The sequence below is a fragment of the Cardiocondyla obscurior genome, linkage group LG16 (genome assembly GCF_019399895.1).
Source record: "Cardiocondyla obscurior isolate alpha-2009 linkage group LG16, Cobs3.1, whole genome shotgun sequence".
Lineage (NCBI taxonomy): Eukaryota > Metazoa > Arthropoda > Insecta > Hymenoptera > Formicidae > Cardiocondyla > Cardiocondyla obscurior.
The window spans coordinates 14,592-30,098 of NC_091879.1; the positions used below are offsets into that span (position 1 = coordinate 14,592).

At 34.2% G+C, this 15,507-nt stretch overlaps 1 protein-coding gene and 4 long non-coding RNA genes across 6 annotated transcripts; 4 read left to right on the top strand and 1 right to left on the bottom strand.

Moving 5' to 3' along the window:
• Nucleotides 1-269: 269 nt before the first annotated feature.
• Nucleotides 270-3,201, top strand: LOC139108879 (uncharacterized). Its single transcript, XR_011546738.1, has 5 exons — nucleotides 270-1,210; nucleotides 2,091-2,257; nucleotides 2,440-2,606; nucleotides 2,789-2,955; nucleotides 3,138-3,201. It is a non-coding gene; the product is annotated as an uncharacterized lncRNA (long non-coding RNA).
• Nucleotides 3,202-3,253: 52 nt separating this feature from the next.
• Nucleotides 3,254-3,801, top strand: LOC139108880 (uncharacterized). Its single transcript, XR_011546739.1, has 2 exons — nucleotides 3,254-3,303; nucleotides 3,486-3,801. It is a non-coding gene; the product is annotated as an uncharacterized lncRNA (long non-coding RNA).
• A 936-nt stretch (nucleotides 3,802-4,737) lies between these two features.
• Nucleotides 4,738-6,474, top strand: LOC139108748 (uncharacterized). Its single transcript, XR_011546715.1, has 3 exons — nucleotides 4,738-5,318; nucleotides 5,379-5,891; nucleotides 6,074-6,474. It is a non-coding gene; the product is annotated as an uncharacterized lncRNA (long non-coding RNA).
• Nucleotides 6,475-6,704: 230 nt separating this feature from the next.
• Nucleotides 6,705-9,752, top strand: LOC139108768 (uncharacterized). Its single transcript, XR_011546717.1, has 3 exons — nucleotides 6,705-6,926; nucleotides 7,043-7,238; nucleotides 7,396-9,752. It is a non-coding gene; the product is annotated as an uncharacterized lncRNA (long non-coding RNA).
• LOC139108751 (contactin-like) lies at nucleotides 8,804-15,389 on the bottom strand. Of its 2 annotated transcripts, XM_070667285.1 has the most exons (10): nucleotides 15,287-15,389; nucleotides 15,049-15,169; nucleotides 14,129-14,982; nucleotides 13,676-14,054; nucleotides 13,494-13,596; nucleotides 11,985-12,457; nucleotides 11,584-11,862; nucleotides 10,950-11,399; nucleotides 10,076-10,791; nucleotides 8,804-9,864 (listed from the first exon to the last, which is right to left on the bottom strand). In XM_070667285.1, exons 3-10 carry the CDS (start codon nucleotides 14,948-14,950, stop codon nucleotides 9,391-9,393), a joined length of 3,696 nt encoding a protein of 1,231 aa, XP_070523386.1. In that variant the 5' UTR covers nucleotides 14,951-14,982; nucleotides 15,049-15,169; nucleotides 15,287-15,389; the 3' UTR covers nucleotides 8,804-9,390. The 2 variants fall into 2 exon arrangements, with proteins under 2 accessions (XP_070523386.1, XP_070523385.1); XM_070667284.1 differs by lacking the exon at nucleotides 15,287-15,389 and having other exon boundaries at nucleotides 15,049-15,245.
• Nucleotides 15,390-15,507: the final 118 nt, after the last annotated feature.

The following is a 15,507-nucleotide window of genomic DNA, read 5'->3' on the forward strand; positions in this document are numbered from 1 at the left end:
CAACAATTTAATGCTATTTATTAATTATTCTTACAATATTTTATTAATCGAATCGTTTCATGAATGTCAGTACTGATGCTGTGTTCCTATTGGTTGAAATTGATCGAATGACATTTTACACTTTTTTCTTGCGTTATTTATAAATTTTTGTACTAAATTATATTTTGCACGTCAATTTACAACAATTTAATAATATTTATTCATTATTTTTACAATATTTTATTAATCGAATCGTTTCATGAATGTCAGTACTAATTCTGTGTTCCTATTGGTTGAAAATAATCGAGTGACATTTTGCACGTGTTTTTGGCGTTATTTATAAGTTTTTATACTAAATCGTATTTTGCAAGTTAGTTTACAACAATTTAATGCTATTTATTAATTATTTTTACCATATTTTATTAATCGAGTCGTTTCATGAATGTCAGTACTAATACTGTGTTCCTATTGGTTCAAATTAATCGAATGACATTTTACACTTCTTTTTTGCGTTATTTATAAGTTTCTAAACTGAATCGTATTTTGCACGTTAATTTACAACAATTTAATGATATTTATTAAGTAATTTTACAATAGTTTATTGTTTGAATCGATTCATGAATGTCAGTATTAATGCTGTGTTCCTATTGGTTGAAATTAATCGATTGACATTTTACGTTTGTTTTTTGCGTTATTTATAAGTTTTTAAACTTAATCGTATTTTGCTCGTTAATTTACAACAATTTAATGCTATTTATTAAGTATTTTTACATTATTTTATTAATCGAGTCGTTTCATGAATGCCAGTATTAATGCTGTGTCTCCATTGGTGAATATTTTACGCAAAATATTTTATGCTTATTTTATTCGTTTGTGGAAGATCAACTGTTTCCTCGAGTGTCCGGTTGGATTTTTTAACAAATATAAACCGTCTTTTTTATTCCCACAAAATGCCAAGACTGTGCATCAACGGAAACTAATTTTTATAAAAGTTTTAAAAGTGACAGGTATGTGTTATTGATTAAAGTTTAAAGTCAGAAAAACAAATATTTCTATTTGTTTTACAGGCTTTAAACTTTATAGGCAAAAGATACGTGACGGCAGCTAACCAACGAGACCATCCGGAGTTTTGGGGAAGCCGCAGAAGTCTCTCTGACCATTCCTGGTGCAAGAGAAAAATCCTCGTACCCAGTACTCCAGATAGTACTGACACTTTGCAGAGTGAATTCAGGTATGTCATGCATTAGAATTTAATTAAAATACTCTCCTTCATTGTGAGGGACCGATTTTAGATTGCCCGAGAGCCTCAGTTAATTAAAAAGTGAGAAAATAGTCAAAATATAACTTTAACCTCAAAGTGTCACTTATGAGATTTTTAGTTTTAATTTAAAAATACTTCTGCTTTATTTACAAGTTTGGGGCTTTGGGGACGAAAGGATCGCGACGAAAACTAACCAAGGAAACCGTCCGGAGACCCGGGGAAGCTGCAGAAGTCCCTCTGACCATTCCTGGTACAAGAGAAAATTCCTCGACTTACCCAGTACTCCAGATAGCACTAACACTTTGCAGAGTGAATTCAGGTATGTCATGCATTAGAATTTAATTAGAGTACCCTCCTCTATCGTGAGGGACCGATTTTAGATTGCTCGAGAGCCTCAGTTAATTAAAAAGTGAGAAAATTGTCAAAATATAACTTTAACCTCAATGTGTCACTTATGAGATTTTTAGTTTTAATTTAAAAATACTTCTGCTTTATTTACAGGTTTGGCGCTTTGGGGACGAAAGGTTCGCGACGAAAACTAACCAAGGAAACCGTCCGGAGACCCGGGGAAGCCGCAAAAGTCTCTCTGACCATTCCTGGTGCAAGAGAAAATTCCTCGACTTACCCAGTACTCCAGATAGCACTAACACTTTGCAGAGTGAATTCAGGTATGTCATGCGTTAGAATTTAATTAGAGCACCTTCCTCTATCGTGAGGGACCGATTTTAGATTGCTCGAGAGTTTCAGTTAATTAAAAAGTGAGAAAATTGTCAAAATATTACTTTAACCTCAATGTGTCACTTATGAGATTTTTAGTTTTAATTTAAAAATACTTCTGCTTTATTTACAGGTTTGGCGCTTTGGGGACGAAAGGTTCGCGACGAAAACTAACCAAGGAAACCGTCCGGAGATTCGGGGAAGCTGCAGAAGTCCCTCTGACCATTCCTGGTACAAGAGAAAATTCCTCGACTTACTCAGTACTCCAGATAGCACTAACACTTTGCAGAGTTAATTCAGGTATGTCATGCGTTAGAATTTAATTAGAGTACCCTCCTTTATCGTGAGGGACCGATTTTAGATTGCTCGAGAGCCTCAGTTAATTAAAAAGTGAGAAAATTGTCAAAATATAACTTTAACCTCAATGTGTCACTTATGAGATTTTTAGTTTTAATTTAAAAATACTTCTGCTTTATTTACAGGTTTGGCGCTTTGGGGACGAAAGGTTCGCGACGGAAACTAACCAAGGAAACCGTCCGGAGACCCGGGGAAGCCGCAAAAGTCTCTCTGATCATTCCTGGTGCAAGAGAAAATTCCTCGACTTACCCAGTACTTCAGATAGCACTAACACTTTGCAGAGTGAATTCAGGTATGTCATGCGTTAGAATTTAATTAGAGCACCCTCCTCTATCGTGAGGGACCGATTTTAGATTGCTCGAGAGTTTCAGTTAATTAAAAAGTGAGAAAATTGTCAAAATATAACTTTAACCTCAATGTGTCACTTATGAGATTTTTAGTTTTAATTTAAAAATACTTCTGCTTTATTTACAGGTTTGGCGCTTTGGGGACGAAAGGTTCGCGACGAAAACTAACCAAGGAAACCGTCCGGAGATTCGGGGAAGCTGCAGAAGTCCCTCTGACCATTCCTGGTACAAGAGAAAATTCCTCGACTTACCCAGTACTCCAGATAGCACTAACACTTTGCAGAGTTAATTCAGGTATGTCATGCGTTAGAATTTAATTAGAGTACCCTCCTTTATCGTGAGGGACCGATTTTAGATTGCTCGAGAGCCTCAGTTAATTAAAAAGTGAGAAAATTGTCAAAATATAACTTTAACCTCAATGTGTCACTTATGAGATTTTTAGTTTTAATTTAAAAATACTTCTGCTTTATTTACAGGTTTGGCGCTTTGGGGACGAAAGGTTCGCGACGAAAACTAACCAAGGAAACCGTCCGGAGACCCGGGAAGCTGCAGAAGTCCCTCTGACCATTCCTGGTACAAGAGAAAATTCCTCGACTTACCCAGTACTCCAGATAGCACTAACACTTTGCAGAGTGAATTCAGGTATGTCATGCGTTAGAATTTAATTAGAGTACCCTCCTCTATCGTGAGGGACCGATTTTAGATTGCTCGAGAGCCTCAGTTAATTAAAAAGTGAGAAAATTGTCAAAATATAACTTTAACCTCAATGTGTCTCTTATGAGATTTTTAGTTTTAATTTAAAAATACTTCTGCTTTATTTACAGGTTTGGCGCTTTGGGGACGAAAGGTTCGCGACGGAAACTAACCAAGGAAACCGTCCGGAGACCCGGGGAAGCCGCAAAAGTCTTTGTGACCATTTCTGGTGCAAGAGAAAATTCCATTTGCAACTTAGTTTACAACAATTAATGCTATTTATTAATTATTTTTACAATATTTTAATAATCGAATCGTTTCATGAATGTCAGTACTGATGCTGTGTTCCTATTGGTTGAAATTGATCGAATGACATTTTACATTTTTTTCTTGCGTTATTTATAAATTTTTGTACTAAATTATATTTTGCACGTCAATTTACAACAATTTAATGCTATTTATTAAGTATATTTACAATATTTTATTAATCGAGTCGTTTCATGAATGTCAGTATTAATGCTGTGTTCCTATTGGTTCAAATTAAACGAATGACATTTTAAACTTGTTTTTTGCGTTATCTATAAGTTTTTATATTAAATCGTATTTTACAAGTTAGTTTACAACAATTTAATGCTATTTATTAATTATTCTTACAATATTTTAATAATCAAGTCGTTTCATAAATGTCAGTACTAATGCTGTGTTCCTATTGGTTGAAATTTATTGAGTGACATTTTGCACGTGTTTTTAACGTTATTTATAAGTTTTTATACTAAATCGTATTTTGCAAGTTAGTTTACAACAATTTAATGCTATTTATTAATTATTTTTACAATATTTTATTAATCGAATCGTTTCATGAATGTCAGTACTAATGCTGTGTTTCTATTGGTTGAAATTTATTGAGTGACATTTTTCACGTGTTTTTGGCGTTATTTATAAGTTTTTATACTAAATCGTATTTTGCAAGTTAGTTTACAACAATTAATGCTATTTATTAATTATTTTTACAATATTTTATTAATCGAATCGTTTCATGAATGTCAGTACTAATGCTGTGTTCCTATTGGTTGAAATTTATCGAATGACATTTTACATTTTTTTTCTTGCGTTATTTATAAGTTTCTAAACTGAATCGTATTTTGCACGTTAATTTACAACAATTTAATGATATTTATTAAGTAATTTTACAATAGTTTATTGTTTGAATCAATTCATGAATGTCAGTACTAATGCTGTGTTCCTATTGGTTGAAAATAATCGAGTGACATTTTGCACGTGTTTTTGGCGTTATTTATAAGTTTTTATACTAAATCGTATTTTGTAAGTTAGTTTACAACAATTTAATGCTATTTATTAATTATTTTTACCATATTTTATTATTCGAGTCGTTTCATGAATGTCAGTACTAATACTGTGTTCCTATTGGTTCAAATTAATCGAATGACATTTTACACTTCTTTTTTGCGTTATTTATAAGTTTCTAAACTGAATCGTATTTTGCACGTTAATTTACAACAATTTAATGATATTTATTAAGTAATTTTACAATAGTTTATTGTTTGAATCGATTCATGAATGTCAGTATTAATGCTGTGTTCCTATTGGTTGAAATTAATCGATTGACATTTTACGTTTGTTTTTTGCGTTATTTATAAGTTTTTATACTTAATCGTATTTTGCTCGTTAATTTACAACAATTTAATACTATTTATTAAGTATTTTTACATTATTTTATTAATCGAGTCGTTTCATGAATGCCAGTATTAATGCTGTGTCTCCATTGGTGAATATTTTACGCAAAATATTTTATGCTTATTTTATTCGTTTGTGGAAGATCAACTGTTTCCTCGAGTGTCCGGTTGGATTTTTTAACAAATTTAAACCGTCTTTTTTATTCCCACAAAGTGCCAAGACTGTGCATCAACGGAAACTAATTTTTATAAAAGTTTTAAAAGTGACAGGTATGTGTTATTGATTAAAGTTTAAAGTCAGAAAAACAAATATTTCTATTTGTTTTACAGGCTTTAAACTTTATAGGCAAAAGATACGTGACGGCAGCTAACCAACGAGACCATCCGGAGTTCCGGGAAAGCCGCAGAAGTCTCTCTGACCATTCCTGGTGCAAGAGAAAAATCCTCGTACCCAGTACTCCAGATAGCACTGACACTTTGCAGAGTGAATTCAGGTATGTCATGCATTAGAATTTAATTAAAATACTCTCCTTCATTGTGAGGGACCGATTTTAGATTGCCCGAGAGCCTCAGTTAATTAAAAAGTGAGAAAATAGTCAAAATATAACTTTAACCTCAAAGTGTCACTTATGAGATTTTTAGTTTTAATTTAAAAATACTTCTGCTTTATTTACAGGTTTGGGGCTTTGGGGACGAAAGGATCGCGACGAAAACTAACCAAGGAAACCGTCCGGAGACCCGGGGAAGCTGCAGAAGTCCCTCTGACCATTCCTGGTACAAGAGAAAATTCCTCGACTTACCCAGTACTCCAGATAGCACTAACACTTTGCAGAGTGAATTCAGGTATGTCATGCATTAGAATTTAATTAGAGTACCCTCCTCTATCGTGAGGGACCGATTTTAGATTGCTCGAGAGCCTCAGTTAATTAAAAAGTGAGAAAATTGTCAAAATATAACTTTAACCTCAATGTGTCACTTATGAGATTTTTAGTTTTAATTTAAAAATACTTCTGCTTTATTTACAGGTTTGGCGCTTTGGGGACGAAAGGTTCGCGACGAAAACTAACCAATGAAACCGTCCGGAGACCCGGGGAAGCTGCAGAAGTCCCTCTGACCATTCCTGGTACAAGAGAAAATTCCTCGACTTACCCAGTACTCCAGATAGCACTAACACTTTGCAGAGTGAATTCAGGTATGTCATGCGTTAGAATTTAATTAGAGTACCCTCCTCTATCGTGAGGGACCGATTTTAGATTGCTCGAGAGCCTCAGTTAATTAAAAAGTGAGAAAATTGTCAAAATATAACTTTAACCTCAATGTGTCACTTATGAGATTTTTAGTTTTAATTTAAAAATACTTCTGCTTTATTTACAGGTTTGGCGCTTTGGGGACGAAAGGTTCGCGACGGAAACTAACCAAGGAAACCGTCCGGAGACCCGGGAAGCCGCAAAGTCTCTCTGACCATTCCTGGTGCAAGAGAAAATTCCTCGACTTACCCAGTACTCCAGATAGCACTAACACTTTGCAGAGTGAATTCAGGTATGTCATGCGTTAGAATTTAATTAGAGCACCCTCCTCTATCGTGAGGGACCGATTTTAGATTGCTCGAGAGTTTCAGTTAATTAAAAAGTGAGAAAATTGTCAAAATATAACTTTAACCTCAATGTGTCACTTATGAGATTTTTAGTTTTAATTTAAAAATACTTCTGCTTTATTTACAGGTTTGGCGCTTTGGGGACGAAAGGATCGCGACGAAAACTAACCAAGGAAACCGTCCGGAGATTCGGGGAAGCTGCAGAAGTCCCTCTGACCATTCTTGGTGCAAGAGAAAAATCCTCGACTTACTTAGTACTCCAGATAGCACTAATACTTTGCAGAGTGAGTTCAGGCTTCTAAGTTAAATTTCAGACTAAAATTCGGTTTATTTAAGTGTTGTAGAGTGTTCTAAATACAATTGAATTATTCTGTTAACTGTAAATAATTTTTTATTTCAGATTTTTGGTGATTGGTGTTCTGCGAGGGTCACAGAAGTTTCACTGCACTTGAACAAGTTGTGAAAATAGTTCTGCGTTTTCCTCGAGTGCCTGGTTGGATTTTTTATCAAATTTGAACCTCCCTCTTGCTGCCCAAAAAGTTCCAAGGCTCTACATCGACGGGAACTATTTTTTATAAGTGTTTTTAAAGTGACAGGTATGTGTTTTAGGTTAATAGTAAAGTTACATCTAAATAAATTTTTTTCAGGCTTCTAAGTTAAATTTCAGACTAAAATTCGGTTTATTTAAGTGTTGTAGAGTGTTCTAAATACAATTAAATTATTCTCTTAACTGTAAATAAATTTATATTTTAGTTTTCTGGTGATTGGAGTGCTGCGAGGGTCACAAAAGTTTCACTGCACTTCTACAGGTTGTGAAAATAGTTCTGTTATTTCCTCGAGGCTCCTGTTGGATTTTTTGTCAAATTTGATTGGTAATCGACAAGGATAAGAAATATAAAAACGATTCCAGCGATCCCTGAATCCTCATTACTTGCATTGTGAATAAACTATTTCTATTTAAACACAATATAAATAATGAACACATTTATGAATTTTTGTTTTATATTAATATAAAAAGAAAATATATACGTTCCTTAAATGTAGATAATATATATAATGTATAGTGGTGTATAATATATTTTATATTTATATTTTCATATTTTGCAGTAAACACTCGGTAAATAATATCGTGGTTTGTACATGTAAATTTTGTAATATTGAATTATTCTAATGTCAGATCCTTCTTTGAGATTGTTAAATTAATTAAGAATACGTATGCAGAGATTTATCAATAATATAAAATATAATAAATACAATTTTATATAAACTATTACCGCTATAATAATATACAATTTGGCGTAAATTAAAATGTTAATAATTTAGAATTATTTAATAAAATTATATAAAACTAAAAGAATTAGAATAATTCAATGATTAACGAATATTCGCAGTGTTATCAAAATTAACCGAGTGTTCATTACTTTTGTATATATGGACGGAAAATTACGTTGTAGTTTACACTAGCACGTTACATAATACTTATTCGTTATTATTATCATTTGTTATCAATTCTTAATCGTTATTAGTAAATTGTAGCATGCTACAATATATAATATATAACATAAGCATATATTCATTAATCTATCAAATCTTAAAAGGCTCCTTGCATTTTTCTGTTTTTAATTTCTCTATTAAAAAGAAAGATGTGAAGATTATTTCATTTTTACCCAATTGAGCTGCTCATTTGGCTCACTTTATGACGTTTAAATAAATGTCAACTTAATTTCTTATTTTGTTATTTAGAAACATTGATTAAAATCCAATTAAAGTTACATTTAAACCAATAAAGAACGCAGACATCTCGTAAAAGTACTTGATAGATTAATACTGAATATTTTTGCGTTTTTTTGTCCAAAATGTACAACTTCCTATCTTGCATTAGATTAATATTCGTGTACTTTTAGATTTGCGTATTCTCGATATCTTAGATTGTGTTCACAAAGCATAAAAATAGTATAGCATAAACATCTGTCATTTTTTGTTTCAACAATTCTTTTTTCAACTGCTGATTTAATAATCATCTATATAGAAATTCAACGTGTGTATATGATACATTCCAAATTATTTTGCCTATTTCGAAAATATATTGTGGAATGAGGTAGAATATTATTCTAAAATTATAAAGTAGAGACTTGACAATTTCACAAATAAAAAACGGGCATTTAACATAAAAAATTTTAATATCATAAAAATGATAGTAAAAAAGAAAGTATATAAAAATATAAAAATGACATGTATATATACATAATTAGATAATTAAAAATAATATATTGTCCGTGAATTTAAAAGCAAAGCATCACTACCATGTATTGAAAAATGCATATTAAAAGTAAAATAGAGTACTCTTTTAAAAGATGAAAGTTATACCGAAATCATTATATATTCTGCATATTTAGATCAAATGCAAATTAGTTTCAGTCTCCTTATAGTACCATAATCTTTCTTAAAAAATAATTATGGAAGTACTCAAGTGCTGAATTATAATGCTTTTAAAACGCTAAGAAGCATCTACATATTAAGTAGCACAAATAATGTAACAATATTAATTTTTGGCCCATCAAAAATTAATTCAACAAATCATAAGTGATTATTCTGTTGCGTAGAAAAGACCTTATAATATTATATTTTATTTAACGCTTGCTTTAATCTCCATTAAACTCTTTAGCTCTTTCGTATTTAAGAGAACACACTGTATGAAATCACGGTTATTAACCATTGTAATCTTCGCTTACTAAAGATTACTTTGTATTATATTGTATAGCCGTAGATTCGTAAAAATATTAAAAAAGCTAATCCCAGAATGGCATCTAAGCCTTTATTTTCTGCACCGCTTCTGAAGGCTGCGGCATCGCCCATTTGGAATGTATGAGTAGGACTCGACATACGACCGTCACCGCCGTTACTGAATGCGAGTACTCTTAAATGATACGCCTTGCCTGGGCTTAGATTTTTTATGTCGGCTTCTAACTTGGAACCACCTGGTATAATCGTGTCGTTTGCTGTGCTCATGTCTTGATCAACTTCCCATACGCGTATTTTGTATCCGATCAGCGGCTCTTCCTCCAAACTCGGTTGCACATAACGCCAAACCACTCTCACCGTTGATGGATTTACGCCGTATACGTTCACTGATGATGGCGGTTTTTGCGGCGCCTTACGATAAGTTCGTTCTAAATACCGTTCGCTCTCTGGGCCTTCTCCGGCTGAGTTATAGGCCATCACCTTTAAGAAATTTATGATCCTCGTTTAAATATATTATTCATTAATTTATATTTTAAAGATTTTTCTCCATACGTATTTTTTTTAATTAAATAACACAATAAATATTTTAAACGGTTAATTGGCAGCTTAATATTTTAATTAACATTTTTAATAGATATTTATATAAGTAAAGAATTTTTTTTTTTTTTTTTTTTTTTTTTTTTTTACTTACCTTTACATAGTAATATGTATCTGGCTGCAATCCAACGACTAGTGACCAAGGACGAGTGGTGCGAGACAAGTAATATGTGGCATCCTCTTCGCGATTATTCTCTTTCCAGTATTTAATTCTGTGGCCGATTAACTTGCCTCGCACTCGTTCGCGGGTCTGCTCGATTGGTATCCAACTGACATTCAAACTCGTGCTGTTATAGCTCATAGCAAACGTTTGTTGTGGAGCGACTTGTGGCATGTCTTCCGCGCTGTACACTGTTTTGATTTCGGATATCGGGCCCTCACCCATTGCATTAATCGCTTGTACTTTTACTTCATATTCCGTGTAATAATACTTTGGTTGTATCGCCACAACACTACTACCAACATTGCCATATTCCTTTAAGGAAAGTGATTGAAACTCTTTATCGTGTCCTTTACGACGCCAGAATATCTTGTAATATACTCCAGGACCATTTTGATCGGATGAACTTAGCGGATCCCATGTAATCGTAAGATCACCGATTTTTCCTCCACCGCCACTGATATTCGACGGCGCTTTCATAGGTTTATCGGATGGAGTGCTGTACTGAGGTGAGGGAACCGATGGTGGACCATACCCAAATTCGTTACAGGCAAGCACACGGAATTCATACGTAGAATATGGGTTTAAAACATTTTCTATATATGCCTCTTTTCGTCCGTTGTATCTATCCATTTCGATAGCCGTAATATCTAAAAAGAAAAAAAAAATATATAAACGTGTTTGCATAAAATAAAATTATACAAAGCAAACTACAAAGGAGTTTGTATATTAAATTAAAAATCACATATTGACGACATTATCATTATTAAAATTTATTAATTAAAAATTATGTAAAGATTAAACTCACTTTCTGCAAGAGAAAACCATGTGCGATTCCAATTCGTCCGCGCGCTAATTGTATACATAAATATCGGTTTTCCATTCAAAGCACCGTCAGTCCATCGTAATGTAGCCGAAGTTTTAACGATATTCACAACTTGTACTCCACCAGGCGGTCCTGGTGGTCCGTGTACAATCAGAGTGAGCTTACTTGATATTTCACCAACAGCGCTTCTCAAAATACATTCGTAATCGCCAGCTTCGGCAAAAGTGGTATTTATAATATCCAGATATTCACCGCCGACACGTAACCGTGGATTATTTTGTAAATCCTTGTTACGGATACGCATACCATTATGCGTCCAGATATATGCTACATCCAACATTTCGTCTGTTTGAGCCAAACAACGCAACGTTAGATTCTGATTATAATTCAAAACTATTAGTGGTGGCAGTCTCTGAATAAATTGTGGTCCGCCTACATAAAAAATAAAATTTGCTGTTATATCTGTGATAAGACATATTTTAATAATTAATTTATGATATAATATACTCTGTTAATATTTATATGCATAAATAATTTCTCTTGTAAACAGAATTGATGAATTTGTGAGTTTATAACGTGCTTAGCATTAAATAATTATTTAAGTTAATTAACTCACGTAATACAATTAATCTTCCACGAGTTTCATCACTTCCGTACATATTTTTTGCTGTACACACATACGTTCCCTCGTCGTCTCGCGACACTGGACTGATAATAAGATTTCCAGTATTGAGAATTATTCGTCTACCACCCGATCCAATTACATTCCCATCTTTCTTCCACGTAAATGTCGGTCTGGGCGCAGCTTCAGGTTTGCATACTATTGTGACGTTACCTCCTTCTGCTGCATATGTCTCCGATTCCATAGGCCGTTTTTTAAAAGAAGGTTTCAAAGCTAAAATACATATTAAAAACAAAATAGCATACAATACATAATTAAATAATCATGCGACAAAAATAATAATGTATCTACTACAATAATTGCACAGTTGAGTTTAAACAAATCTAAATACTTACATAAGACTCGGAGTTGAGCCGATGAGTATGTTGTTTTCAACTGATTCTTCGCGCGACATTGATACATGGCTTGATCTCTTTCGGGATCTAAATGCCGTATATTCATTACATTATCTTGTATAGTGTAACGATCTCGATCTTCAGGTGGCAAAGTATACATGTCCAAGAGTTCTCCATTTCTAAACCAACTGTAAGTGACGTCCGGTATGCCGAATGCTTCACAGGTCCAAGTTAAATCTGCTCGATTATCCATGTGCTTGTCGACTAAAGGAATGGTGAAATTAGGCGCCGCTTGAATAGTCAATCGTACAGAATTTTCGATAGACAATCTGTCGTTATGCACTCGACAAACGTATTCGCCTTGATCCTCCACGCGTACACGTGGTATTATCAGTACCCGATTGTAATTTACCGTGTATGCACCACGTGGTAAAACGGAACCCCTTCTCGTCCAATTGTACGATGGAACGGGACTGTAAAAATAAATTGTATATTATCCTATCTGAATTACCATTTATTAAATTATATATCCTTTTTTTTTTTTTTTTTTTTTTTTTTTTTTTTTGTTACAGATTAACGCAATTGCATTCACTGCTATCAACGAAAGTGTCGTCACCGCCGATATTATTAATTATACGAACCGCAGCCGGTTCGTCGGTCGCTTCGGAAGTTCCGACAAGTATGCGGCCGTTTTTTTTACGATTATTTCTTACGGGAGTGCGTTCGCGAGTGTCCAGTGCGCGGAAGGATGGCTCGTCACGTCCCATCTGAGAGGAGGAGCAAACTCAGGATGTGCATGATGCCCAGGGCATCATGCATCCGGCGGAGCAACTTTTAGGTAAGCATGCATTTTTTTAAATTAAATCTTTATAAAAAAATGTTTACCTTTTTTTTATTAATCTTATTAATTTACTGGCACGTCTACATTAATATTTTCCTTTTTATGTTACAGTCACCGGCAGAAATCTACAACTCCGCTGACGCTCATGCAGATCGGTAAGTCTACTAATTTTTTTCATTTCAGGATTTTCTTTTTACAGGAGTGCCGAAATATAACGCGCGAAAGTGAAGAGTAATTTTCGCGAATTGTAAAATCACGGTCGGGGTGCTCGCGAGTGACTTGTGCGCGGAAGGTCCCATCTGAGAGGAGGAGCAGGGCCTCGGATAGGCATCATGCATCCGGCGGAGCAACTTTTAGGTAAATATAAATTTTTAAAATAAAATCTTTAATTAAAAAAAAATATTTCCTTTTTTAATTAACTTTACTACTAATTGATATACCAGCATCTCTACATTAATATTTTGCATTTTATGTTACAGTCACCGGCAGAATTCTACAACTCCGCTGAAAGCTCATGCAGATTGGTAAGTCGCATGATTTTCTTTTGTAGTTTGTAATTGGGATCTTTTAAAAAATAGCGCTTGCGTAACACAAGAATGGTTTCTTCTAGCAATTATAAAATTAATATATTCGCAAACATTTAAAATAAAATATTGTGAGCTACTTACTATCCGAACGCGATGCATTCCAGTCGAACTTCTTCTCCAGCTACTGGTGCTTCAGGAAATGCTTTTGGAAAATTGTTAGGAAATTTCAACTGCTGGAAAGAGGCTGAAAAAGTTTATAAAGATGTTATGTTCATTAAGTATTATTTCCTATTCTATTTTTAAGACAATTTAAAAATAATTACAATGCATATCCACTTTTAGTGGAAAGAATGGCCCGTTACGTCCTGTATCAGACGCAACGCTTTGAACGTTGCACGAATAATTTCCTCGATCGATAGTTTCCAATGCGGAAAAATAAAGTGCTCCATCGTGTGAAACAAATACACGTTTATCTTCTTCAACAAAATTAGGGAAGTAATCACGCGCCCAATAATATTTAACGCCAGGAAAATGTTGTGGAGGATCACAATAAACTGCTTTGCCCCAATGATTATCTCCACGTTCCTCGGAACGTTTTAAATTAAATTCTAAAATATATCCAAACGATAATTCAACACTCTCAGATATAATTGTGCCAAATTTGTTGGTTGCCTTACAATGATATGAACCACGATCTTCTGTCTGTAAATAATGAATATAATTGTCTAAAACAATATCTTTCAGTATCATTTTTAAAAAATTAAAAAGATTTTTACCTGTTCTGGCTCATAAATAATTAATGTTCCGCCACTCACTGTATATCTACTATTAGTAAGAGGATCTATTTTTGTTGCAACAAGTCGGTCATTCTCATAATCTTCTTTAAACCATTCGTAAGTAGGCGTAGGATATCCTCCAGCCAAACAGCTCAGCGAAACATCGTTGTTTATTCTTCTTTTCGACACATCAAATACTTTACTTATTGGTTGCTTTATGAAATATGGCCCTCTTGGTATTTGAAGGGGATTATCGATGTCAATTCCATATTGATAAGTTCGATCGTCGTCAACCAAGTTATGAAGAGTAGCTATAGGTGCTTCACAGATATACAGTAACTCTTCTCTTCCAGTGACCTTTTCCAGTCCCCAACGCTGGAGATTATTGGAATATGAATAGGCCAAGTAATCTCTCCCAAATACATTGTCATTAGGCTCAGGCAGAAAGGCATTGTCCATGTTAATCATTGTTGTACTGTCTGCTTCATTTATCCATAGGCCACTCTGTAGTTTTACCCCAGTATACCACCTCCGATGTTGTGGATCTTGCCATAGCAGCTGATAAAGAATAAACCCATGCTCCTCTATTGAATTAATGGCGAGTAAGTCGCTCTGAAAAGCTTGGCAATTTTTACGAGCGTCTTCCCGGGGTCTCAGTGGGCTCTTAATAAACCGATAACAAGATTCTTGGAATCGCATCCAATGCTGAGGACACTCATAAAGTTGCTCTCCATATCTGACGTTTTGTGCGAGCGCAGAAAATGAGTAGATTAGAGACAACCCCGCGATAATAAACGAACGACACATCGTTCTAAATTCCATTTCGCGTCTATACAACGAACATTTTACGGTTCCTGCAAATTTCGAGTAATATTAACATTATCAATCTCGATTGAGAGTATTATAATTTCTGAATATACCTTCGGAAAACACAACAGAACTGACAAAATGTAGTTCTCAGGACACTCCCCGTCAATACCCAGTTGGTTAATTCGGTAGTCTCGTTTCACACCTTGTGGAATAGCTCGACCGAGGCGTTTGCTGCGAACGCAAATAACAAGGCTTCATTCACTTAAACGTCCTGGGGGGTTGGGGGGGAGGGGGTGTTACGCTGCGAATAAAATGGTCATGTAAATGAATAATAAAATAAAAAGATACATTAAATAAAAGCACGCAGCATCCAAGCTAATACAAATGCAACGCTACATCGCTAGACACTCCCTGTATGAATGACGAACGGTAACGAAAATTGTCGTATATTGCCGAAGTTTAACGAACGTTTCAACGCCTTTTGATGCACTCAAGTGTATCTATGTGTGCATTTTTGTTCGTGAAATAAAGGTTGCTTTTTAGCAACAGGTCCATTGAATAAGAACCTT

Bases quoted from the DNA above. Each gene is read 5' to 3' on its own strand.
- LOC139108751 (XM_070667285.1), bottom strand. From the start codon at position 14,950: ATGGAATTTAGAACGATGTGTCGTTCGTTTATTATCGCGGGGTTGTCT. The intron at 13,597-13,675 runs GTAATTATTTTT...AAACTTTTTCAG, and splicing joins ACTAAAAGTGGATATGCATT to CCTCTTTCCAGCAGTTGAAA. The intron at 12,458-13,493 runs GTAAGTAGCTCA...TTATTTTTACAG, and splicing joins GAATGCATCGCGTTCGGATA to TCCCGTTCCATCGTACAATT.